Genomic DNA, 27,893 nt, shown 5'->3' on the forward strand with positions numbered 1-27,893 from the left:
AATGAGCTTAAGAACAAACAACATTTGACTCCTGTCAATAAATTGTTTAACAGATTAAAATGACGCATGTCATGATATATTAAAAAATCACAGGTGTTTTTTTTTCCAAAATCAGGGTCAATTTATTTAAAGTGACGTTCCTGGAATCACATGAAATACAGTTACAGAATAATCATGTTGTACAGGTCGATGCAAAACAAGAGCAACAAGAAAGCACAGACATATAATTGTCACACGTGATATTCAATGGATGGAATTCCTGATTGAGATGAATCTGTTCGTAACAGAGATGATATTTTTTTTCTTATCAGTTTACTTGACAAGACAGAGTAAAAACTCCTAAGCACCTGGACATAATCGGACACTAAAAATATATATTGACATAAGGATGTGCGTGTTTAATTGTTGGAACCTCCCGGTCTCCAGCTACTGCGCCGACTCACCGTGTCCGCCGTCTTTCCAGTAGTTGCTGTAAGCCTCCCGGAACATGTTCATGCACGGTATTTTAGCTTTGAGTTTGGAGCAGATGAGGAAGGAGCCGCCCATCTTCCTGTGGAGGGAGTAGGTTTCCTCGGGAGGCGGAGTCAGGCGCTCCCTCAGCATCACGGGGATGAGGTCATGGATGCGCTTGGTCGTGCTCTGACATCCGAAGTCAAAGGGCTCCTGTGAGGAAAAGGCCTCGCCGAGGATCATCACCGCGTCCACGTGGGCGTTTTCCATCGACTTAAGACCACATATAAGAGGTAATAACGCAGATTAATATACTGATTATTATCACAGTCAATTAATCTGTTGATGAATTTCCCAATTAATAGACGAGTTGTTTGTTTCTTAAAATGAAAGTCTTGTTTTAACGATTCCTTTGTCTTTGTTGTCTGATAACTTCGTTTGATTATAAATAAAAAAACACAGATAAACCAAAAGAGTTGACAATCGCAGTATTTCTCCTCGTCGCCAGTAGAGGTCACTGTAGCCTTTTTTTACTTAGTGAAGTTAGTTTTAATGCAATTCCCATAATGTATTTGTAATAAGACATTTCTGACAGACTAATGTCGGATTACAGAACATTTCACTGATTATTCGAATAATATAGGACCTGTTTATGAAGAAAATGGATGTGATTACGTCCTGTTGTTAAATATTTTAGAGTTCATTACCTTCGACTCGTATCCTGTGAGAAACTTCATTTCTACAGATTTCTGCAGAACTCCTTCTCTGTCTTGATTTGCAGCTGCTTTGATGATCTGGTGAGAGACGTTTGGAAGAGAACTGTCAATCAACTGAAGACGCACCGTGTCCCTCTGATGTGATCACACCTTCTGATCTGGGAGACGAGTGGACAATTATGAACACGAGGCTAATTTCAGGTGCCGTGACCTCTTCTTTCACTCGTATGCCTTAGTTTATCTAATTATTCATTCATGGAACGCCAGTGTCTTAATCCCACAGCGGTCCAACAGGTTTGAGGTTCGCGTGACAGCCTAACCCTAACCCACTTGGCAGGAAACTTAAACCTGGTTCTCACTGGATGCGACGCATTATGATGTATCGCTGTACGACAGCTGCGAAACGGGGGATGTGTTTGTGGATCGCCGTGGGAACCAGGGTACACACGTGAAAGTTCTTTGTCAGAAGAGCACGGCGTGTGTGTACAGTGTCAACTCTGACTTTGTTTGGATAAGAAACGTGTCTCTTAATCTCATCTGTTGAACGAGTCGCCCGAGTTGACTTTGTTGGGATTAAAATGCGTTAGAAACGGAATGAGTTAGAAAAACCTGTACTTCCAGTTTAAGTCCTTTTACTTTTCCCATTCTAGTGTTTTTAATAATGTTGAACTTCTAATGGTCTTCATAAAGCCTTTTGAATTGCCTGGTGTATGAATGGCGGTGCATAAATAAACTTGCCCTGCCTGTTTAGATGCATGTATGGTATTCTGGGTGTTTTTCCAGTTTGGTTTTAAAGCTGCCCACAGAACTGAATCTGCACTAAAAACAATAATCTGATATTGAAAACACCTACTTTCCACCTCGGTAATTTGCTCGTTTTTACTTGAAACACTTTTTAAATAAACCTTGTTTTAAATAAAAATGTTTTCACCATCCCGAAAAGGAAGTAAATACAGTGGCTGAAAACGAAGAGTTGCACGTGAAAGACTGCAACTGAACGGTGTCTCACCTCGATGTAAGCGTCGGTGAAGCTCTTATCAAATCCTCGCGTGGCTCCGAAATCCAACAACGCCACCTGAAGCGGGAGAAACGGACGTCGGTGGAGCGAGTCACGTGAGGAAAGAGTGTGTAAGACGAGGTGCGTCGGGCAAACTGACCTTGTGAGCTTGCGGATCGAAGAAGAAGTTGGACCAGTTTGGATCAGTCTGCATGAATCTGAACTCAAAGACTTCCCGCAGGCACAGAATCAAGATCTGTTCACAAATCTAGAAGGAAAAATCACGGAAAATCACCCGCAGTTCTGTTATAATCTGCAGTCTCACCATTAGATGTCACTAACTCTCCATATTTAATTATATATATATTATAGACATCCATATTCGCAGTCGTACCTCGTTCCTGAGTTCCTGCGAGAGGTCGGCGGCCTTGTCCAGCGGGAAACCAGGTACCAGCGTGGTGGTGAGGACATGGCGGCTGCTCAGCTCGTCAATCACATCAGGCACACAGAAGAGCGGGTGACCCCTCAGCAGCTCCCTGCAACACAAACCCGCGACCTCAGCGTGCTGCTACACAACCGTCAGCTGTGACAACGGGCCAGCTGCCGCGGCCAGGTTAGCGTTTCACAAACAAGACATTTGTTACGGTCTTGAAACACAGAAAAAGGAACCAGGACAAAGTCTATCATTTATGTATTTGGGCATTTGAGGGACAAACTGTTCAAACGTGTTTGCAAACAGTTACATATTCACTCACTGATTAGATACAGTGCGACACCTGCATTCACTGCCAAGAATTAGAAAGAGTAAGTTAGTAGCCGACAGTCTGTGACAAAAAGTGACGTTTGCAGCTGGAAATGACACAGATGAGAATGATGTTTGGAGCCATAAAACAAAAACAAATACAATCACATAGCCCTAACTTATTGGCAGATAATATTTAAAATTCTCTTTGACAGGACTTTTGTTCATAGACAATGTGAAATAAATGCAAGAAATGGCGTTCAAATGCCTTTTCCAAGGTCAAATTCAGGCACTTTCAAGGTCTATTACATTCCTATTTGAGCTGAAACAATTAATCGATCAATCGACAACTATGTTGATAATCAATTAATCGGTTTGAAGCTTTTTTCATGATTAAAACAAGATTTCCCATTGTTTAAGCATCTTAAATGTGAATATTTTCTTCATTTCTTTGCTCTGAATAACAAAGAAATCATTAATCACTTCCAGGTTTGACACCGATCAACATTTTTTACGGTTTTCTGATATTTTATGGACCAAGCGATTAATCGAGAAAAAAAAATTATTATGAAAATAATCGCTAGTTGCAACTCTAATTCCTATTTGTTTGTTTTTTAACAGAGACTGTATTATACTATTATACTATACTGTTTTTAGTATAATACAGATTTAATACACATTTACACCTGCAAGCAGGGCTCAGGTGGAGCAGTTTTCATTCAGATACTACGACTTATTTCCTTCCTCATGCTAATGAGCAAACTATTCAGTCAGATATGGTGATTTTTCCATATCTGACTGAATAGTTCAAACATTCAACCCAAATCCAAGCTCTTTTCAAACCTTGGAAAGACCAACGTTACAATTCAAGCACTTTCAAGGATTTCAAGCACCGTGTAGTAAGCACGAGTGGTCGTCACCACCACGACTGAACAAAAATAGTGGAACCAAGGGCCATAAATAGAAACTCCCAGGGGGATGAAAGTAGAGCTTAAAGTACTGAACACACTGTCCCTTTCACAAGTGAATTCTGGGAAGTACAGTGGTTCCAACATACAAATGAGGGGGGGAAAAAACTGCTTAGTTTGCACTGAAGGAGCCATGCAAAAACAAAACGGCTTCAGAGTGCAGAACGAGGCCCAACTCAATGTAAATCCGTACTCACTGGAATTTTCTGGCGCTGTTTGCCTCTCTTATGTAATCACACTCCAGCGCCAGCTCGCGACTCATGACCTCGATGAGATGCTCGGGAAACAAACCTGTGAAACCGGGGCAAATGTTAAAACACTCCCGTCAAGCTGCTGCTGCGTGTTGACAGTGGAGGTCACAGAGGTCAGACAATAGCAGCTGATAAAGGGCAACAATGTTACCTCTCGGCAGCGCGTTGCTTAAGCTCAGTGCGGTCATGATATTGTGCACGTCACTGTTGATACTCTTGGCGACTCCAGGATACTGAAAGAAAAGTTTGTGCGATAGTAAACTTCACTGTATCTTTATCACAGTTCTCATTTCGGTTCTGTCTCTGTGTAAACATAGACATACCTGATTCAATATTTTTTTAATAATTAAAACAAGAAATGTAACAAAGAAATTGTTAAAACTGAATCATGAAGAACATTTAGGTGAAACAAAATTTTCGAACATTTTGTGGACCAAACAAGTAGCTTGTTAGTCAAAAAATCCACAGATTAATCCATGCTGAAAATAATTGTTATATAATTGTGATATCAAGTGACAATTTACAATACTAGTTGACAGTTAAATAAAGTTTCCGTACCGCAAGAGTATTGAAGTTTGAAACCCAGCTCGAAAATTTGGTCGATGTATTTCTATGTAGTACTTTTATAGATATCTAGTCCGAAGTTTGGTCGATACCTAGCTCAAAATTTGGTCGATACCCAACTCGGGGTTTGGTTGATACTCAGCCCAAACTTTGGTTGATACCCAGTCCACACACTTGGTTGGCCCACACTTTTGATTGGTTGATACTCAGCCCAAACTTTGGTTGATACCCAGCCCACACTTTGGTTGATACTCAGCCCAAACTTTGGTTGATACTCTCAGCCCAAACTTTGTTGAAACTCAGGTTGATACTCAGCCACTCAGCCCAAACTTTGGTTGATACCCAGATACCAAACTTTGGTTGATACCCAGCCCAAAGTTGATACGGCCCACACTTTTGATACTCAGCCCAAACTTTGTTGATACTCAGCCCAAACTTTGCTGATACCCAGCCCAAACTTTGGTTGATACCAAGCCCACACTTTGGTTGATACTCAGCCCAAACTTTGGTTGATACTCAGCCCAAAATACCAGCCCAAACTTTGGTTGGCCCACACTTTTGATACTCAGCCCAAACTTTGGTTGATACCAGCCCACACTTTGTTGTTGATACCAAGGTTGGTTGATACTCAGCCCAAACTTTGTTGATACCCAGTTGATACCAGCCTTTGGATACTCAGCCCAAACTTTGGTTGATACCCAGCCCAAACTTTGGTTGACTCAGCCCACACTTTTGATACTCAGCCCAAACTTTGGTTGATACCCAGCCCAAACTTTGGTTGATTTCAGCCCAAACTTTGTTGATACCAAGCCCACACTTTGGTTGATACTCAGCCCAAACTTTGGTTGATACCAAGCCCAAACTTTGGTTGATACTCAGAAACTTTGTTGATACTCAGCCCAAACTTTGTTGCTCAGCCCAAACTTTGGTTGATACTCAGCCCAAACTTTGGTTGATACCAAGCCCACACTTTGGTTGATAGCCAGACCAAACTTTGGTTGATACCCAGCCCAAACTTTGGTCAATAACCAAAAGTTCTCTGTCCCAACACACACACTCTCTCTCTCTCTCTCACCTGAATCTTCATGGCGACATCTCTGCCGTCCTTCAGCCTCCCAAGATGCACCTGTCCGATAGATGCAGCAGCAAACGGCTTCTCCTCAAAGTATTCCAGCTTGTCTCTCCAGTTTGGGCCGAGGTCATTGCGGACAGTTTTCTGCAGAGAAGAGAAACCGGCTCATTTATGAATCTGCTTCACAGAGTGTGGGTTTATTTATTTTATCTATTAAAGCTCCATTTTGTACCATCATCTGTTGAATGGGCATGAAGTCGGCACTCTGTCGAACACGCTCAAAGATTCTGGCCAACTCAGGGTTAATGAATGCTTCGTCTGAGAGAGAAGAAGAAGAAGAAAAGAATTCAGTTATGGTTCGGTAAGAGATCTTTTGCCTAAGTTTACAGAATTATTACACATCACAATGCTACAGCTTAAATATACATGTGCACGTCAAATATTCCCAAAAGCTTCATTTAAAAACAAGGTTTCTAAGATCAACAGTGTTGGGGCTTTAACAGCAAAGACTTGATTTCCTTTTATCACATGTTGAGAATTTGGAATAACCAGTAGGGCTCAATTAGCTGACAAAATTAATTTAACACTTTAAAAGTATGAGAAATACTAAAAAATCAACATGGAAGTTAACAGAGAGAAGGGAGACAAGGACTGGAGTGATATATTTTGTGGTTCAGGGTGGGGTTTCAGGATTCAGGATTGAGTAATTACTGAACAACTATTAAAGCCTTAGGAATTACGCGCTAGTTTGCAGCTAGAGGTTCATTTATTTTGTTTGCACCAGACCAACGTAGCTAGTAAACTTATAGTAATGCTTCAGAAAAGACTAACCTGATTTAATAACAATGAAGTATTCGATTTGTAGTACTCGCTGTGTTGACCTGCAAGTCTGAACCACAGACAGTGATGAAGTGCCGTCGGGAACCGGAACACACCAGTTAACGGTCTGTGATGAAAGCTGAGCCTATATTTAAACGTGGATAAATGCAGGTGTGCTGTCTAAGAAAGAGCGGGTGTGCGTGAGTCCCTGTAGGATGGTGTGATGTCACTTCCTGCTCTATCACAGCAGACAAACTCCTCACGTTTAAAGCAACACAATGTAGGATTCCAACCTTCAAAGCTTATTTTGATGGTACATCAACTTAAATCGGGTTGAATGGAACCACTGTGGGACTATTCATTGAGCGGATGTCAGGGTTAAGGTTTTGTTAGAGAAGACAGGGGAAAGAAAGTGGGCGAGTGATACAAGAGGCTGGACAAGGGAGAATATTAGACATTCATTTTCGTTCGGTGACCTGGTCCTGTTACTAGCGAGTGTAAACTGTTTGAGTGTCATCTTTATGTACAGTTTGAGATTGTTGTGTGTCAGGCCGTGATAGCGAAGTCATCTTGTTCATAAATCAAGTGATTCAGACAATGTGCAGACGATCGGCAATACAAGCTGCATAAAATAAAGCACTATCGTTCTTTTAAGGTTCATTTTCGTCACTAATATTTTGAAAAACAAACAATGTCATCATAATTGCATAAACTGCTACAACACAGGCTATTGTACTGCCTGAGGGTGTTTCCTCATTAGAATTCACCAGGTATCGTTGTCAACAAACGCTGGTTGCCAGTTGTGACAAACAATACCGTTAACCAACTGTAGGGGGAACCAAATCCCCCCACAAATGGGTTGCACTTCAAAAGACGTCTCACCTTGAATACTGAGGATCTGTCCGAGTTTCAGAGCGGCACCTCGAACTTTGCACAGCGTGCGGACAATTCTCTGAGCGTTTGCTTCGGAGAGGAACGGACTCGAATCTAGGACGGCTTTCTTTTCACCTTACAAAAAAACCAAACAGAACTCATCATTGATTAAATGAACGCTTATATTACACATTATCTTATATGTGAAATATAAATAAATACCTTTATCATTTTGTTGGAATTTTAAGGTTTTCTTTGCCATTTGAGCGATCACCCCAAAACCAAGACCAACCGCCAGACCTGCAAAAACAAACAAATAAATAAATACAATTCCTTTCAATGCACAGGCTCTTGTGCACTCTCTTTCCTCTGCATCTAATAAAATGCTACACATGGGTTTTGGTCGCACACTGAACATAAACGACAAACAACCCTAAGACGGAAAACATAAAAACAGGAATAGAAATTTGCTTGAAAACTACAACTGGAACTTTTGTTTAAATTAAACTGAACTGCCCTCCTGAGTCGACAGTCAGGAGGGCAGATCAAATCTGCTGACTCACCGGTTAGCTTAATCGTTATCTACTTCAACAGAAGGGCAGCGCAGCAAGTGATCCTCCTCGTGTGACGAAGAGTACGCGTAATAATTAATTACCCAGTTAACCCTTCGAACCCTTTTTTTCCATTACTATGTTAAAAGTTTGTGAAATCTGGAAATACATCACAGTTCAAAGTTCACTTGTTTTTATTGGTCTATTTTGCGACAATTGTTTATATCACTACTAAAATGCGATATAAAATCAACAACACACAAGAAGATTTTCTTTAAAGCCTGAATATGTGACCTATAAACAGCTGATATATATGAATAAGCACCTGCGGGCGGCACAGATGTATGCCGCGTGAACACTAAGGGGTTAATAAACACACACACGTACCTCCAAAGTTCATGAGCCGTCCTATGCGTGTGACGGGCACCTTCCTCTCTCTGGCTTTTTCACTGAGCTGAAACAAAAGCAAAGAACTAAACTTGAGGGACAAAAACAATCCTCCCGTGTGACACTGAAGCAGTGACGGCTTTAAAAATCATTTTGATGACTCACTGACTTGTAATGGGGGCAATTTCATTTCCACTCTCCTTTATAATTTATTTATAATTATACTTTTCAGGGTTTTCTTAGGTTGTTTTTACAACTGAAGGCTACAAATGTTGCTAAGTTGTACACACTGTACCTTTAAACCTTACTTACGGAGGATGCTGGAATAAGAGATGTTGAGTTTCATCCTCAGATGACAAGGGCGTGAATAAACGGATTGTTAAGGTTAAAATTGATGCCCCCTCTTTTTTACTAAAGCAGCATGTTTGTTTAATGATATAATAACTTGAGTTTGTCTATTGTAGCCTCATAATAAGCCTTTTATCTCGTTTCTGCAGCAGAACTTTCACAGTTTTGAAGCGTAGAAAAACCTACTCCGAAGACGAGGAAATGTGACTCCACTCGTAAGCCCAGGGAGGACATATGAGAGGGAGTGGGACGGTGTTTACATTCTTTCTGGGATTCTGGGTTGGGTGAACACTCAGTTGTTGCACTATGCAGTCTCACCATTTGCTGTGACTAATTCTTTCACGCTGGACTTTTGGAAAGATGTGGACGTCTTTTCTCTACAGCGAGTCCAAAAGGTTACATATGGAGCTTTTCCACGACACAGTTCCAGCACGACTCAGCTCCACTCTACTTGTTTTTCCATTAGTGATAATACCTGCTCTCTTGAGGGTCTACGAGCAGAGTGATACCAGAGCGCGATGTTGACGGACTGCAGGCCACTGATTGGTCAGAGAGTGTCGTCAGTGGAAGAGTCATGAGCATGACGTCCGACGCGGGAATCAAACCGAACAATGCCGAACTGTTGATCAGTTAAAAAGACTTAAAAATCCTGAAAACATGCGTTAATCTCCAACATTTAGCAAGGACATTTCTAAAATCTCAGTATTTAACAAAGGCGTCTGTTGTATTTAACGACGGCACTGCTGAAAGCCGGGTTGTGAGCCGAATCACAACCCGTTCAGTTGTATTTCAATTCAGTGTCTGCACTCCGGTCATGCAGGAAGTACTGAACTAACTGATTCTAATGATTCCGTACACTGGAAATAACAAGTCACTAGTTTGTGCGCTTGTGTCGCGGATAAAAACGACATCACGGCAGCTTCACGCAGCCATGCTATGATGACTCCGCCCACATTGAGGATGTATTATAGTAATGGAAAATGGTACCAAACCGATAAGAGTCAAGCTGTGTCGAGCCGATTCTTGCTGGAATTGTGAAGTGGAAAAGCGCCTATCGTGTTGCTTTAAATCAGTCACAAATGATGATTAACAAAAGAAATATACCACTTGTTTATGATGCTTGAAGTCTTTAGTCTTGGCGTTTCTCGCTTTAATCAAGTCCTCCGACGTCAGCCGCCCCACTGTGGAATTGTCCTGGTTAAATAACCTGGTGTGTCCAGAGAAGAGTCGACTGCTTAACCAGTCCCTGTGGTATTTCAGATGTTTATTCCCGGGGCCGACACCGGGGCTTGGCTGTCTGCCGTGTGCACCTCCAGCTGAACAGATGCTGAAACACGCTCCCATGGTGGAATATCGGCGGACGCGCACGTCCCCCTGTCTGCTGGACATCTCCTGCATGGACAACAAGTCATTCATATCAGCAGGAGGATCTTTAGTCAAGAAAAATGAAATCAAGTGATTTGGATATGGTTTTTACAAATGATGACAGTGATATAATTCCATGTTTGTTTACATTTAAAGGTCTGCGCAACGTCCATCAAACAGAATCATTGTATCGGTTTCTGATGAGCAGCTGAAAGCTTCTGAAGGAACTGTGATACGCAGCAGTCGAGCACATAAATCAGGCCAATATTTATATTTTTTTAATCAGCAGTGGGCAATTAGGAGTTATTATTCTGCTGATTATTACATATTCTACATGTTTGTATTAAGAAACGTCATTAATGCTCCCAAGTCACTAAAATTAAATAAAACTAGCTTCTTAAATGTGAATATTTTCTGGATGATTTGCTCCATACAACAAAGAGATCATTAAAACTGATCCATTTTGGTTGGTGGACAAAACACAGACATTTGAGAACATCATCATTTCCATCATCGTGTTTTGCATCATTTGCTGCAGTAACAAGTGAATTTCCTCGGCGGGGAAGCAATACAGTCTTATCTTATCTCTAATTCCTTTTCTTAATGACAGTATGTTGATTTAACCTGTTTTAGTAGCAACTGGAAACTGGACGATTGAAGTCGGGCTGTAACTTACGATCATTCTCGTAATTGATTGATCCGTCCATTATTTTCTCAATCAATGATGATGTTTTGGAAAAACAAACCTGTGGAACAAACACTATACATGGTCATTTTTTGAGGTTTCGGGATAGACTCCCTCATCAGCTGAATCAGCTCTCTATCCCAGCATCTGATGAAAACTAAGCAAAGATGAACCATTCGCCACCATTTTAGTTTCAGTTCTTTATCGTTTTTTTTTTTAACTTTTTCTTTCAGTGAACAAAAAGGTTTTACTTTTCGTTATGTCGTTAGTTTTCGTTAACTATAATAACCTTGGTGGCGTGATGGAGGTTTGCCAGTCTCTGGTGGTTCCCAGTGCTGCTCAGGCCGCCTGGTGAGGCTCTGCTGGCTGCGTGCTTCATCCAGGTGAGACTCCGCCTGACCACCGAGTCAGCCGCCATGGTGCTGTCCTGGTCACACCTGCAGGGCATTTTTCAGGGGAAAGACAACACATATTTTTTTCTGTACAACACGTTGTTTTCTGGTCATTTGGAGACTGTCAGTCAGTTTGTTGCCCTGCAGTTCATTTGTTAGTTTTGGGTGGTTTGCCGTTTTCGCAACATTCACTTCTTTATTTGGGATTTTCCTGGTCAAATAAAGCTTAAATAAAAAATATTATGCCACGTGTTTCCTCACTGTTGGAACACCATGTTTTTACAAACTCAACATCTTTTGAGTTTTGACGCCGAACTAAATGCTCCATAGATCTTCCAAGGCAGGATGAGTTGATGGATATTCATGTGTAATTTGACACACTGTGCTTTTAAATCCTCAGTCTATGTAAAGCAGACAATGAACTGGGGCCCCAAACTAAGAAGGGGGCTCCTGGAACCTGCTGAATAACCAAGTCAAAATATTTTCCTGAGTTGTTGCATGTGAGAGAAAATCTCTCCTGCCAGCTCTTTTTTCCCCCCAAATGTCTGTAATTTGGACTCTGCTGCATTTGGGAACTGGGTCTAACCCACACACACAGTCTCCCATTGCGTGTGTCACGTGTGAGTGGAAAACCATTTTCCTTCGTTCACTGATCCCAATTCTTCTGACATTTTCCAGAGTTCATGTCAGGAGAAATGGCTCGTGTTCACACAAATTCAAATTCTGGAGAACCCTCTTTGACTGTTAGCAGCAGATTTTTTGCAGTTTATTCACCAGCTGTATATAAAAAGCTGCCAACCACAAAATAAAGAATACACTGAACAGCCACTTGGGCGGATGCAAAAAGAACTCTGTTTGAATGGAGGGCTACGACAAAAGGCTATTTGGTGGTGGCATAGGGGCAGAAATGGGAGGTAATGATGTAGAAATACTTTGATATATATGTATATCTGTACTCCTCTGTTAACTTTTTACTTTTACTCCCAACATGCTAACACAGAGATCTTGACTTTTTCACATCTTACATTGTCAAAACATAACTTGACAAGGCAGATGTACAGATTATTTATATTTAGGCCTCTGTGCTCTGTCCTTTCTGCCATCAAGACTAATCTCTACCTACACGGATGTTGACAGTACACAAAAGACATGACGGAGAGGGTCAAGTCAACCATGAAGAGAAGACGAGCAGTGGCCCGGATGAAGAACGTGAACAACTAAACAAATTCAGAGAAGCAGGACACTTCCCACTCTGCAGGTTGCCGAGTTAACAAAAGACGGTATTACGTAACTTTTAAATGTAAATCAAAACGTCTGTTGCGTTGCATACCATTAAACAATGCTGGTTATGCCCATCAGCTCCACAAAAGTCGTTGGAGTTTGACTGACACAAAAAAGTTGGCACCACCGAGTCGTCGTGCCATGTGGGGCAAAGGGCCCATTGCAGCAACCCGGGTTCAATTCCACCCAACGCTATTTTTGGAAAACAGGTCCCAGAGTGGGATAATCTGCATTTTTGTGCATACAACCAACATGCTACTGAAAAAAACAATGTCAAAGCCCCACATTTCTCTGTCTTGGAGTTTGTTTGGTTTGTTCTCTCTGTGGTAACTTTTATTTTCTTTCCATAGTCGCCCTAGCTTGGTTCATTCCATCTCCATTGTAATGTATATTTATTTAAATAAATCTTTGTACACGGCATACATGCTTTATGCCTCTCCATATATGGTGTATGTCTGTGTTGCAGTGCCAGGTACAAGCCGGGCATATGTACTATAGCGTTTAATGTCGTTTTGAGTGTTTTTGTGTGGATAAAGACATTTCTTGAAACAATGCCATGTTTTAAAATGAACACCGATTAACAGCTTATTTGTGGCGTCATTCTGGTCTGAAAGAAGAGTATGTTGCACAGATTGTGCTGAAGAAGCTGAATTCTGGGTCCACACACCTTGGTTGACTTTTGAAGTATTTTCCAGGATCAAATTCAAGTGAATGTGCTGACACAGCTTAGGATGTGAGGACAACTTATAAGAGTGTCTTCGCCCAAGGCGTCCACTAACAAAACTCTGATCATTGCAAATGAAATTTTTGAACTTGGATTTAGAAAATGTCTATTTTCTAACACTTTCAAGGGCCTTGAATTTTATTTTATTTTTTAAATTCATAAACGTTCAAGGATTCCAAGGATCCGTGGCAACCCTGAAATAATGTACCATCGTTTCGGTTCATGCTTCATGAACAGAGGCAGAATAACAACAACAAAAACAATCACAAAACATTACGTACAGCAGCTTTAAGTATGTTTTAGAAGCCTGTGCTTTGTTTCACTTGGAAAAAATAAGATGAAGTGGTGCCTTCTACTCTTTTATTAACAAAGGAGTGTGGACTTCTACTAAATTAAAAGGGGCCTAAGGTTCCAAAAACCCCGTGACACGCCTCTGTTTCTGTGTAAATGGGATGAAGCACAGCACATCCACCACGACAATAAACCTCATGAATGACAGATTAAATGTGTAATATTAACTCGATTGGCGGTGAAAAATAGTCTGAAAACAAACTCTATATTCAATAATAAAAAGTAGTAATTATTGTGAGTGATAAATAAAAAAATAAATGTGACAAAGAGGGAAGTGTAACTCGTTACTCACCCACTGAAAAATCCTTATGCGATGAACATTTTCCAGCAGCTGCAGCAGCTTTTCCTCTTCGACTTATCTCCTCACTATTTATCGCTGAAGCACACGCAGACTCTGCCCTAGGCGAACCCGGGGGACGTTCAACAAAAACGACCCAGCGAGGTGAGGTTCAGCCGCTCCGGTCCCGGGTATCTATCAACAGAAGAGACGCCCGCACTGGGTGGACGTGACACGCTGACAGTGGCCGCGAAGCGCGGGAGTCTGGCGGTTGACGTGTCGACTTCAGGGCGGTCCCTGAACTGCGCACACACACATACATACACACAACACACACACGGTGCGTTCAAGAGCCAACCGACATTTCTCAAAAACAGCCACATGTTGAATTACAAGTAGTATTTCAGTTGTAATTTGTTTAAAAAAAACAATCAAAAAATTGGTAATTGACAACATTTGCTACCATTAAGCTTTAACGCTTTGAATCACAGATATCAATAAGAAAATATCAAAAGTAAAACTAAGCTCCACTTAAACACTTTTATTCTGAAATGTATTTTTCAGATTAAGATTAACCCCAAAAATGCAAACTATTTGACTCCGAGTAAAATTGAAGTGGAAAAAGTTGCAAAAGTATGAGTTGAATCACCTAAATAACACATACATAAATAAAAATAACAAAAGTAAAACTGAGCTTCACTAAAAAAACAACAACAACACTGAAATGTATTTAAGCCCCACAAATATAAATGATCTGACTAAAAGTGTAAGTGAACAACAGTTGCAAACTTTCATTTAAGGTTATCACTAAAAACCAGATCCAGGTCCGCGACAGTTTGACATTCATTAGCAGCTGTTTCGGAGTGGAACATGAATCACCATTTATTTATTTATTTCGGTCATGACATTTAGATCACTCATAACACAACAGTGCAGTTCACACAATATACATAACCGAAAGGGAAAGCTTAACTAGTCCCGCCCCCATTATCATCATACATTTCATTTCTTCATTATTTTTTTTTTTTATGACATTTTGACAAAGAAAACATGTTTCAGCATCCGGTAGCACTCAGAGATAAAGTCTCGTTCTAGACAGTCAACTCAGACTCTGTGTGTCTGTACATGTGTCCATGATATTCCGTTGCACGATTATTTAATTATAAAGAGCAACAACGTTGGAATCAGTACTTATAGTGACAGGGGAAATGACAAAGGTAATAGTATAACTGCTCTGCTTTGCTCAGTCAAAGATTTTATGAAAATACTCACAATGATACGTTAAAACAAATTATCGCATGAATGTTGTCAGTGAGTAGCTGTTGTTACGTGACAGAGTGAACGGCTGGATGACTCACATGTAGCGTACATGGGGAAAATACAGCAGTCTTGTGTTCAAAATGTTATCTCATCTTTATTTGTGTAAGGATATCATGAATCTGTTTGTTTGTTGACACGACATGATTAAATCCCACGTTCACACTGAAATGGATGACAGCAGTGACAGGAAGCTTTAAGGCCGCGTCAGGGTCTGATGACTGACTTTATCTTGGGGAAGAGTCGAAGGGCGTTCTGCGTCGTCACCTCCATCACCTTCTCCAGTGACACCCCTTTGATTTTACTAATGTACTCAGCAGAGATGGGGATGTTTTGGGGCTCATTTCTCACCTGCAGCAGTGACGAAATAAAAAGAGATGTAAAAGCTGGCTCATGTCTCTGATTTTGCTCTCAATGACTAATTATAATTTTCTTGCTCCTGTTTTCCGACTGTATATCACAAATGCACGTAAGCTTGAATTAAATATTTTATATCTTTTTTATATCTTGTCATTTGCATTTATTTATTTAACCAGGTACAAACCCATTGAGATTGAAATCTCTTTTCCAAGACTCCTACAGATAAGTTATTATAGATTAATAACAGCCAGTGTGTGTGTCTGCATACACTCAGTGAAGGACATTCACATGTGCTGAAAATTCAGAGACAACATTAAACATTTAGTTTAAGCACCCATATGCAGTACATCACCATAATCTAGTAACAGCAGAAAAGTTGCAGGTATTAAAAGTGTTCTTGCTTTGCACGAGAAGCAGGATTTATTTCTGTGATAGGAACCGATCTTCACTCTAAGCTTAGTTACCAATTTGGAAATATGTGCTCTGAAGGAGAGCTTAAAGTCAATAGGAAAACCCAAGTATCTTATCAAAAACTTGAAATATTACTATGAAATATTCAATTTGGATTTTAGAACATTCAATTAAATGTCAGAGGGGAAAAAAAATTATCTCACCTGCTTTTCTGGACCCAAAGCAGGTGAATCCGTTTCCAGACATATGTTTTCTAATGGCAGTTGTTTTACAAGTTTCTGCTTCTTGGTAGAAAAAAACCCAAAACAAAACAAGAGAAACAATAACCAATCATTAACAGGTAATACAAATATAGGATAAGTTAAAATTCAGAGTATATTTGACTTAAACAGATGCTCTGTTTTACCTGTTCACTCCGTACTATGGAAGGTGGAATAGAAAAGAAATATCCAGCCTTCACTCCCTCCATGGCAACAGACGGTTTCCCATCAAAAGCGTGAAGCAGGGCTTTCTCGACACCTAGTGACAATTCAGGGGAACTGCAGTTTACATTTTAGAAGAAGAAAAAATTTGAAACTAAACTAGACTGTGTACCTTGTTCTTTGAGAAGATGGATGGTCGGTCTCCCTGCCGACCGTGAATGAACATTTCTAGAAATAAAACATGAAACGAATATTTCATGGAAGTTTGTTTGTGCTGCTAACATAATGCTATTCTTATTACATTCATTCATTCATCTTCTACCGCTTTATTCTCCACATGAGAGTCGCGGGAGGTGCTGGTGCCAATCCCAGCTAACAAAGGGCAAAAAGCGAGGTACAAATAACGTATAATTAAATGTAACGGCCAAATAGAGACAAACAACAAGTGTATGAGTTATCTATCCATTGCTTTAATATCACATATTACTTACAGAGGGAGATCCAGCTGCTTAGCTATCTGTGCTTGGCGAATGAGGACCTGCCTTTGACTGTCTTTATCAGTCTCATTGTTGACAAATCTGGGTGTAAAATCCAAACCAACCTTTAACAGAAAAATGGGAAAAAGATTGAACTGAAACATAAAAGTATGATAAATAAAAGTCTGGACATAAAGTGCTATTTATGTCACCACAGAGAGTGATATTAGAGATATTACCTCCCCAATAGCCACAAGGTGGTCTTTGTATTTCTCTATGATGGGGAGAGCAGCATCGAGATCCTCCATAACAGACAGAAAAAAACAACAGATTTTATTTATGATGACCACAGAAACCATAATTAATAATATTTTTAATAATGATCTATTCTTTATGATATTAGAGGGAGTGATCACTTTTACATAATCGTGATAATTTTTTTGAAAAACACATTTAAAATGACTACTGTGTGTGTTTTCCTCTGTCTGTAGAATATGATGTGTAGATCAGGACAATATTTGATTTAAAAATGGTTTTTCTACACATTTTGGAAATTTGGAGTCATTGTTCAGCCTGAACAAAAACATACCATTTAAAACTGGTGTTACCAAGTAATGTAGAAATCCAGGATTTGGGATATAAGACCTGAGATATATAAATTTAGTACAATTACAGTCAAGAGACCTTTGAATAATTGAAAAAAATTAAACTGAACCCTCATGAACAGCATGGTTTTCCATAAACGGCAATAAAGTTTTTTGTGCTTTACTTTATATATAGCTTGTGGAGTATGTTTGTAGTGTATGTGATTATATTTTTATTTCATCCATTATATTTTTCCACGAAAAAACCCTTTAAAGTCAAACCTACCTGGAGAGAAGCACCTCTCTGTTGCTCTGGGGAAACTTCTTGAACTGGATGGACTCCTAAGCAGGGGAAAATAAAACCTGGAAACCTGTGAAGGAACCAGGTTTTTTTTGTTTTTTTTTTCAAAAAAGGATCATAACACACATTATAAATCGATATTTCATCAAGTCTCTCATGACACTGCAGTTACCTGTGTGACAATGAAATAATCTTTTCAAATTCCCCTGCATGTTCTGCCACAGCTAAGAGCGCCAACAGTCCGGCCTGGGAGAGAAAAGCAAATAGTTTAAATCTATACATACAACATACAATAATGAAAGTGTTATGAATATGTTTATAGCTGGGACATTTCACCTGTTTGGAACGTTCAATCACATCCTCCAAGTCCTGACAATGACAAGAGAACAAGTAAAGAGAGATTAAATAAATTAGATGGACAGATGTTAGATATCCAGATGTAAGATTAAAACCTTACATCACTAAAATACTGTTGAATAAATACAAATAAAATAAAAAACAACAAGCACACATAAGAACAAGTATTTGAATAGAGCTTAAGTGAGTCTGAAAAAAAAATTATGTTCAAGTTTACATCATGATTATCCTGACCAAAATAATTGCAACTGAAAAAAATTAGGTGCAGCCTTCTGTCTTTTTTTTGGTGAAAAATGATTCAATAAGATCACAGAAGATGAATAAATGAATGAATAATAAGGCCCATGGGGAAAGATGCAGCTCCCCTTAGGTACATTAAGAAATATAGATCACAAACACTGTATGCTGGTGAGTTAGACAGGATTTTCAAGTCACTCATGTGAAATACTGACGTTTTTCTTCATTTATGACGATTATGATATTGCAAAAATATGATTTATTGTCTCATCACTAAAGACTACAGTATAACTTAAAGGTTGTTGACTAAAAGGGTTACACTTTAGGCAATACTACAGCAAACAAACAAACAACTACAGCAACAGAACGTTACTAAAAAGGGCTAAAAGTTAAGTGATTCAAAGTAAGATTAATATAACAACAGAATAGATTACAACGACTCAACAACAGTCTCAATCCATTAAAAGATAGACTGAACGAAAAAAAGGTCAGGTTAAAATGAAAGAGACAAAAAGAGAAAATAAAAGACATAGAAATAAATACAGTCTAAAATATTTACAACATAAACGTAATGTCCAACAGAAAAGACTAAACGACTAAAAGACAGGCTTAACGACCGTTAAGACTAAAACATACGTTCAAAATATACTTCGTAAGATATTTAAAAGAATATAACATGTATTTGTATGTCTTAAAAAGTCGCACCTTGTCAAAATCCCCCGCGGAGATGTGACAATGACAGTCAATGTAGCCCTGCATGTGGACAAATACAGGTCACGTTATTGTAAAAACCAAAACAAACCGTCTTCCGGGATCAAAATGACTACGCGTGCGCACATCTGTGGGCGCGCGTGACATACACCGCGGCGTCGCCCGGGAGAGCGGCGTTTGCTGCGGCTTAACTCCAATAGTATGGCACTGCAGGCCCGCAGGAGACACGACGTCGGCTGAGCCGTGAAAAACATCCAACACCTCCAGCAGTAAACGTTTACTCCCTTTTGTCAGCAGCACGCATTCGTATCAATAAGGTGTTAAATTTAGTCCCCCATTTTATCACGACTGTAGATGGAAATGATTTATTAAACCACACACGATCAGCTCGGTGATCACACATACGATCAAATCAATAATTTGGACCATCTTTCTGATTTGTCCAGCTTCTTAAATGCTCCATATTAAAAATAAATCATTAAAACTGAATCATTTTGGTTTATGGACATTGGTTTATGGACATTTGGGTGATATAAACATTTTTGCAGATGGCTGTCTTTACAGTAACACACGAACATGGCCTCCAAGTGAACCTTTCAGATGCTCTTATCTGCAGTACACCAACATTGTGGAACAATACAAAAGCAGTTTACATTTATAAAGATATACGAAACAGAGTACATTTATAAGAATATTATTGTTATTAACTTGATTATTGTCATTATTTTTAGACTGATTATCTCCAACATTAGTATAATTTATGGCTGTGACGTTTCACTTGTTTGTTTCAAACACTAACTAACTCGTCAGGACTAACTTGTCTAAGTCCTCACAATGACAAGCGAACGAAGAGAAATGAAATAAATAAGATGGACAGATTTAAACCTTATATATCACTAAGATATTGTACAATAACGTTAACAACCACACATAATTTGAACACCGACTAAGTCAGGCTTAAAAAAGTATATATTCGGATGCTGGCGTACACAGTCTAACAGTCTTCTGTTAGAAAAACTGCAGTTACTAGAGGTTTCTTTTACCCTTCATTATTGAATTGAATTTTGAATTGAATGACTTTATTTCTCCCCCAGGGGTGAAACACACATTCACAACAGCTCAGTTAAGAAAATGAGAATAGAATAAAAACAAAAATAAAAATAAAAATAAAAATAGAAATAAAATTATTGCACACATTATTGCTCACACACAGGAACAGTGTACAGGATGTGTTTGTTGTGGTTTCCTGAAGTATATAAATAAATGACCAATAATGTGTTAATGCATTATAAAGTAATATGACCGTGAACTAAACACATACACGAAATGCAGGGAGAATAATGAATACAAATAATATTCTCCAATGGCCACACGGGGGCGCCTCAGACCGCACCATTACAATGTAACACAAAGCAACTGTAATAAAACATAAATATCGATGTCGAGCCCATCTGCGGTAAATAAATTCAATTGAAATTGAACTGAATTTAAAGATTATTGTCTAAAAGGGTTAAAATACTACAGAAACAAAACATTAATAAAAAGGGCTAAAATGAATAAAAGACAGGGTTACGGGACCAAAAATTAGATTAAAAAAACACCGCGGTGAAATCAGTTTCAGGTTGGATATTCAACGGACATTCGCTCCAAATCCAACGACACCCCTCTCCCTCTCCACCCCGAGATAGGTGCACGATCACGGCTTGTTCAAAGTCCGACCCATCGCTCTTGACTTTCGTGGTCTTATTTAGGGACCGTCAAAAACTTACTTTTGAAAAGCCAATATTTACATAGAAATTGAGAAAAACATATACGAGGTACTAAAATGGAATAAAAAGAGGTGTGTCCTGACAAGGCAGTCTAGTACTATGTTTCTGCACTGATTTGGTGTCTTTAGGTCACATGGCCTGGAAGCTATTGAGCTAAAATGCTAATATTTACGTTATAATTTTTTTAATGTAAATATTAGCATTTTAGCTCAATAGCTTCCAGGCCATGTGTCCCAAAGACACCAAATTAGTGCAGAAACATAGTACTAGACTGCCTAGTCAGGACACACCTCTTTTTATTCCATTTTAGTACCTCGTATATATGTTTTTCTCAATTTCTATGTAAATATTGGCTTTTCAAAAGTAATTTTTTGACGGTCCCTAAATAAGACCACGAAAGTCAAGAGCGATGGGTCGGACTTTGAGCAAGCCGTGATCGTGCACCTATCTCGGGGTGGAGAGGGAGAGTGGTGTCGTTGGATCTGGAGCGAATGTCCGTTGAATATCCAACCTGAAACTGATTTCACCACGGTTAAAAAAACAACAGAATAGATTAAAACGACCCAAAGACAGTCCAGATGGCCTATAAAAGATAACTTACTAAACGAAAAAAAGACGAATAAAATGACTAAGAGACTAAAATGAGAAAAAGACCTATTTCGAATGAATAAAGACAGTCTAAAATAATTACAACATAAACTTAAAATGTCTAAAAGATAACACTATAAGACTGAAAGATAAACTAAAGTTTAAGAATGACTTAAACGCTCAATTATTCCTCGTAAGATATTTAAAAGAATAAATTACTTGTATTTCTTAAAAAGTCGCACCGTGTAAAACTCCCCAGCAGAGATGTTTTAATCTTTGCATTTGGACAAATAACAAGTCACGTTATTATAAAAACCAAAACAAACAGTCTTCCGGGAACAAGTACACTACGCACGCGCAAAACTGTAGGTGCGCGTGACATATACCGCGGCGTCCCCCAGGAGAGCGGCGTTTGCCGAGGCTTAAATAATCTGATTGGTTTGAGACACGACGGCGGCCGAGCCGTGAAAAACATCGAACACCTCCTGCGGTAAACGTTTACTTCCTTTGTCAGCAGCACGCGCTCACTTTATCATGTGACTTTCCAACTTTATATCAATTCGTCTTCGTGTGATGAGACAGTGAAAGTGAAGCAGTTAGTATCGCCAGGTCCACCAAAATGGAGGGTTTAACACTCCTTTCTTTGCTGTTACCGTTGCTGCTTTTCGACACTGGCGACGCCAAATACGAACCCAACTGGAAATCCATCGACTCCAGACCATCACCTGAATGGTTTGACCAAGCCAAGTTTGGGATCTTTATACACTGGGGGGTTTTCTCTGTCCCGAGCTTCGGCAGCGAGTGGTTTTGGTAAGTTTGGTCGCCCATTTGATCACGACTGTAGATATAGCATGACTTATGAAACCACATACGGTCAGGTAATCGCACATTCCAATTGAGTGTTTTTTCAGTTATTAAACAAGCTAAATGTGAATATGTTAAAAAAAAAATGCTCCATATGCGCTTCCATGCCATATAAAAAGAAATTATTAAATTATTAAACCTTGGAGAACATCATCACTTCCAGGTTAACCAATGAGCAATGACCAGGTTAACCAAGTTCCCTGCAATGTTGATTAACTTGCTTTCCTGGAATATTTAGTCCTGATCTTCAGCAAGTGAATCTGCAATGCTGCCATGGAATTAAAAGTGATCCATTTCCTTCTACAGTACAATGAAAAAACGCACTAGTTTAGAGAAATACAGTCAGACATACACGGCCAATTAATCGTTTTTTTCTCCTCCAGGTTAGGGTACTCCGATTAGGCAAATTGTCCACTCGCCTGTCTTAGTCGGACTACGGCCTTAGTCCGGCTAAACTGTGCATGTAAACGCACTAGTATGGCCCTTTTATTGGCTGAAAATTGCACTTTTGTCTTATTAATTTCACATTAGCACAACTGGTTTTACTAACAATGGGTAGATATGGTTGTGTCCATGGTTTGTCTCCCCCGATTTCTCAACTGGAACGCAGTCAACTCGGAGGTGACTACACTCCCAGTTCTAATTGCTTGTGTCTGATGTAAATGGACACACCTTTACTATGCAAACGAAGAACTACAACGTCTTTTGTTGAATGCAGAGGCCACTGTTGTTCACTGATTGCTCTTACAAAATGGAAGGGGGAGAGCAGAAGAGTCCACCATTTGTTACATTCTGCAGTCTCACCACTAGATGTCACTAGTTCTTACATAATGGACCTTTCAAATTCAAAACACAACATCAGTATAAGGTATTTCTTGTACTATGTACAACAGGTCAACACAATTAACACTTCACTTTTATTTATCACTGACCAATTCAAGGTGAAACACTTGATTCTAAAACAAATCTTTCATGTGTTTTTAATGACATTTTCTTTTGCAGGTATTACTGGCAGAGGAATAAAGTACAGGTATATGTCGACTTCATGAAGAAAAATTATCCCCCTGACTTCAAGTATCAAGACTTTGCTCCATATTTTACTGCCGAGTTCTTTAACGCCAAAAAATGGACAGATATCTTTGCCTCATCTGGGGCAAAATATATCGTCCTGACGACCAAACACCATGAAGGTAAAATACAGGATAGACAATCCTGTCTTTTTTCTGTTTCGGGATTTGGTGTTGTTTGTTCATTTAAAAGTACACAGCCATAACCTATCATATACCTACAATAAATCCCTCAGGTTTCACAATGTGGGGTTCAAAAACCTCATGGAATTGGAATGCAGTCGATGTTGGACCCAAAAGGGACCTGGTGGATGAAGTGGCGACTGCTCTCCGTGCCAACAGTGACCTACGTCTTGGGCTGTACCATTCCCTCTTTGAGTGGTTCAACCCGCTCTATGAACAGGATGCCGCCAATAAGTTCAAGACAAACTATTTCCCGACCAGTAAAACCCTGCCAGAGCTTTATGAGCTCATCCTCAAGTACAAGCCGGAGGTGCTGTGGTCTGATGGAGACGGAGATGCACCTGACACTTACTGGAACAGCACAGGTTTCTTAGCGTGGCTGTACAATGACAGGTAATGGAACTGATTAAGAAAAAAATCACCATGTTCTTGACTAAGGGGCATTTTTTTGCTTAAACAGTTGAGCATAAGCATCCATTTCAATAGGCCTGTTGTGCGTATGTGTAGTGGTGAAACTAAATATCTGAAATTTTTGCAACGCAGTGAGTGCAGTCAGTGTGCAATTTAATACTTGGGTTAAGGAAGTAGGTGAAACCGGTCTTTTTTGGCACTGAAATAAAATATTCACTGCTGCCATCTAGTCAAAACTCCTGAATTAGTTAGTAAAGGATAAGATTTTTGTTTTAATTTGTTCTTCTCCACACATGCATCAAATACTGAGGCTGCACGTGAACGGTCCCTGACTCATCTACGTGTGTTTTGTCTTCCACAGTCCAGTACGAGACACTGTGGTGACAAATGATCGGTGGGGTTACGGCTCCATCTGCAACCACGGTGGGTATTACACCTGCTCCGATCGCTACCAGCCAGGACACCTGATCAAACATAAATGGGAAAACTGCATGTCCATTGACAGAAGGTCCTGGGGTTATAGACGCGAAGCTCCGCTCAGTGACTACCTCAGCATAGAGCAGCTTGTGGCGGTGAGAGATGAATTTCTCATTAACCTTTTATTATGGAACAAATCTGTTGAAGTGCTCCATCTATGACAAAAGCATCTGGTATGATTTAATGGTTTACTGAAGAAGAAGAAGAAGAAGAGCCCTATTCTTCAGACCAAGTTTTGTGAAACAGTTTTTTTACAATTTACAATATTTGCCCCTAAAGCAGCTTCATCTGGTCTACAACATCTTCGCGTACCTTGTGTCAGGTGTGCAGACCTAAGACGAGACGATTTGTAGAGCACTATATTAAGTTACTGCAAATGCAGACTGAAGGCTTCACATCCCACAGCTGCAGTTTCACATAAAAGTGGCAAACCATAGCTTGACTTTTATTTTGAAGTAATGGCTCGAAGGAGAATTAGCATTAAAGATCCATTGGGATTTTAAAAATCTTATGTTTTGGCATAATTCAATGACCCTTCACTTACTTTACACTTGGTAAACAACTAATCTACTAAATGAACGATAGATTAGTTGATTGTGAAAATAATCATTAGTTGTAGCCCTACTTACCTATGATCTATTATGTCGTCTTTCAAATATTTCGCAAACCCAAACGCTACATGTTTTACTTTTGTTAAGTTCGGGTTGACCAAAGAAGCTCCACTCAAAGTCCACTTACTTTGTAAGGTTGTGTCTATCGCTTAGCTTCTATCAGCAGATAAAGTTTTGTCAAACTTCCCATTTTTCTTCAAGTCTGCTGGACTTTTCCCTCCACGCTTGCTGATGCTTAAATGTGGAAGTTCAGAGTTCATTATTGACTTTGGAAACAGGCAGTTAGTTGGCTGAAAAGCGTCAGAAGAGGAGAGAATGAGGAACTTTGGTTGAACAGTCAGCACCACACTCAGAAATTTGAAATAACAACCACTTTTCCACCACATTAAACCATTTTAAATACAAGAGCAAGGGCTTTTTTCCTCCTCCATCTGCATTATAGCTTGTTGATTAATCAAGTACTGAATGCAATGTCAGAAAATAATGAAAAATGTACACATAAAATACCTGTAGCCATGTTAAAATTGACATTTCTGACATTTTCAGTCACCAAATTACATAAAGGGATTAACTGACTGTGCAAATGTTTTGTGTGCGTTTCAGACCTTAGTAGAGACGGTGTCCTGTGGTGGAAACCTGCTCTTGAACGTTGGTCCAACACACGACGGACGAATCGCGCCCATCTACGAGGAGCGTCTGCGGCAGGTGGGTCAGTGGCTGAAGGTGAACGGAGAAGCCATCTTCAACACGACAGCGTGGCGGGCTCAGAACGACAGCATCACTCCTCATATCTGGTGGGTGTTTGTGTATTAGTGACCACGATAAAAAAAACAAAACACACAGGATGCATGTATCATTTGAAAAGCTCAATGTACATTTATACAAACATACTTTTGGGTAATGCATTTAATTTCTGCAAATAAACTCTCCTAAATGTCACAAACGTCCCTGCTCGTACACATTTTGGACTGGAAAAAAACTATCCTTTCTCGTCAGCTTTTTTTTTTTATATGTAAACTATTTTAAAGTTCATTAATGGGTCTTATTTTATCAACAGGTACACTTCCAAACCACAGGAAAAGGCCATCTTTGCCATGATGCTGGAGTGGCCCAGTAACGGAACTGTGATTCTGCATGAGCCTGTGGTTACACAAGGACAGACTCAGGTAAAATGAGACCTATCAGTACAGTCATGTACACGGTCTACTAACCGTTTAAGATGTTACATTAGGGTCAGGAAAACATGAATTCTACAATTACAGACAAACCAATAGTTATCAGTTACCTTGTGTCTGGTGTACAGGCCTTAAAAGGGCATGCTTTTTAGAGCACACTGTTAAGTTACTGCAAATGCAGACTGAAGGTTTCACTTCCTACAAAATAAAAGTGGTGAACCGCAGCTTGACTGTTATTTTGAAGTAATGGCAAGAAGGAGAAATGGCAGTAAAGATCCGTTAGGATTTAAAAAAAATATCATATGTTTTGCATGCTTTACACTTGCATATATATTTATCAGTCTACTGACCTTTAAGATGTTACAATATGGTTAGGAAACGGGAATTCTCTCTGGAACACTCCTGTTCCATCGTTATCTACTGTATGTTTACGTCACACCAGGCTCTGATTGACTCCTAACTGGCAAAGAATGAACACAATATCTCCCCCTCCAGTCTCAACCTTGAATTAGCTCCAGTATAGTGTCTAATTCACCCCTTTCCAACACTGAGCCATTAACAACAGACGTCCTTCGTTATCTTACGGAGTTGTTTATAACACTTTTCACCCTGAAGTCTTCTTCTACTAATATTTTCCGGCAGGCTGTACGGTGAGAGGTGTAATGCTGCCCACCACAGTCCATAATAACCTCTCATCTTAACATAAATCCTGTGATTTTTAGAGAGAATGACACTTCTGGCCTCCATTTACTGCCTTTTTTTTGGGGCAGCCCTTGGCCTAGTGGAAAGGGAACTTGCATTGTAACTGAAGGGTTGCCGGTTCAGTTGGGTTAATTAGGCACTCTAAATTGATCCACATCCAGTGTTCTCCTATAGTGCTGGTCCCAAGTCTAGATTAATAGTAGGTTTGTGTCAGGAAGGACATCCAGCATTAAGAGAAGGTAGCATATCTACTTGTCTGTCAACATGTCAACCTTATTTTCATGTGTTGTTTTGTTCTAAATAATAAAAAAAAAAAGGTGGTGCTCCTCGGTGTCGGGACTCTGCCTTGGCAGCCTTTGAATCCCAGTGGGGGACTGACGGTCCTGCTGCCCCCACTGCCCTTCAGCCAGATGCCATGTCAGTGGGCCTGGACACTGAAGCTGACAGGTGCCGCTTAAAGGGAAACCAGATCACTTGAGGAGGCCAGACAGAGCCGGAGGACCCTGGAGGGAAACTAGCTTTTTATGTTTAAATCACTGATGACCAACTGAATGACATAAGGGACAATCAAAGGGTGAGGGCAAAATGTGTGCACTATAGTGTAATTTTAGCTTCTTTTTTTATTTTTTGTTTTTATTGATTATGTAGGTAAATGGAGACTAAATACACTCTTTTATGCTCCTTCATGTTCTAGCTGTACTTTGATTTAACTTTGGGAACTACAACAGGTTCCATAACATGGGTTTAGTAGTAACGGGGAACCATGAGACAACATTGCACATCTGTGATGATTGTTTTCTTTATTTTTTTACATTTGATTTTTATAATGATGAATGTAGTAGTGTTTGTGTTTGAATGTGCTCAGGGAAAACATTGAAATAAAATGAATGATGATTTAATGATCTAATGTTTGTTGGGCTTGTGTGTTTGCCTTAGGGACACACCTAACACTACAGCATCTCCCTTGGAGGCAAACTGTGTTTGTGACGTTTAAATAAAATTGACTTGTTGTAATCGTTATTTTTAGAAAGTGTCATACTGAGATTTTAATTGCTTA

General features: G+C 39.6%; 3 protein-coding genes across 4 annotated transcripts; 1 reads left to right on the forward strand and 2 right to left on the reverse strand.

Annotated features, from left to right (window-relative positions):
- Positions 1–96: 96 nt before the first annotated feature.
- coq8ab (coenzyme Q8A, genome duplicate b) lies at positions 97–14,106 on the reverse strand. Its single transcript, XM_044047427.1, has 15 exons — positions 13,829–14,106; positions 11,078–11,225; positions 9,843–10,130; positions 8,391–8,457; positions 7,675–7,752; positions 7,462–7,587; positions 5,993–6,078; positions 5,764–5,904; positions 4,276–4,357; positions 4,071–4,164; positions 2,558–2,699; positions 2,324–2,431; positions 2,176–2,241; positions 1,158–1,244; positions 97–723 (listed from the first exon to the last, which is right to left on the reverse strand). The coding sequence occupies exons 2-15, from the start codon at positions 11,204–11,206 to the stop codon at positions 427–429; spliced, it is 1,791 nt and encodes a 596-aa protein (XP_043903362.1). The 5' UTR covers positions 11,207–11,225; positions 13,829–14,106; the 3' UTR covers positions 97–426.
- Positions 14,107–14,847: 741 nt separating this feature from the next.
- LOC122782873 (putative deoxyribonuclease TATDN3) lies at positions 14,848–19,130 on the reverse strand. 2 transcript variants are annotated; one of them, XM_044047439.1, is made up of 10 exons: positions 18,984–19,130; positions 18,021–18,053; positions 17,857–17,930; positions 17,670–17,754; positions 17,039–17,101; positions 16,815–16,924; positions 16,496–16,551; positions 16,308–16,420; positions 16,105–16,185; positions 14,848–15,481 (listed from the first exon to the last, which is right to left on the reverse strand). In XM_044047439.1, the coding sequence occupies exons 1-10, from the start codon at positions 19,035–19,037 to the stop codon at positions 15,338–15,340; spliced, it is 813 nt and encodes a 270-aa protein (XP_043903374.1). In that variant the 5' UTR covers positions 19,038–19,130; the 3' UTR covers positions 14,848–15,337. The 2 variants fall into 2 exon arrangements, with proteins under 2 accessions (XP_043903374.1, XP_043903375.1); XM_044047440.1 differs by having other exon boundaries at positions 16,105–16,182; positions 18,984–19,128.
- A 2,696-nt stretch (positions 19,131–21,826) lies between these two features.
- On the forward strand, positions 21,827–27,862 carry fuca2 (alpha-L-fucosidase 2). The gene is made up of 7 exons (XM_044047432.1): positions 21,827–22,156; positions 23,213–23,400; positions 23,514–23,853; positions 24,233–24,443; positions 25,563–25,753; positions 26,017–26,125; positions 27,154–27,862. Exons 1-7 carry the CDS (start codon positions 21,966–21,968, stop codon positions 27,292–27,294), a joined length of 1,371 nt encoding a protein of 456 aa, XP_043903367.1. The 5' UTR covers positions 21,827–21,965; the 3' UTR covers positions 27,295–27,862.
- Positions 27,863–27,893: the final 31 nt, after the last annotated feature.

Source organism: Solea senegalensis, linkage group LG16 (genome assembly GCF_019176455.1).
Source record: "Solea senegalensis isolate Sse05_10M linkage group LG16, IFAPA_SoseM_1, whole genome shotgun sequence".
NCBI classification, from domain to species: domain Eukaryota; kingdom Metazoa; phylum Chordata; class Actinopteri; order Pleuronectiformes; family Soleidae; genus Solea; species Solea senegalensis.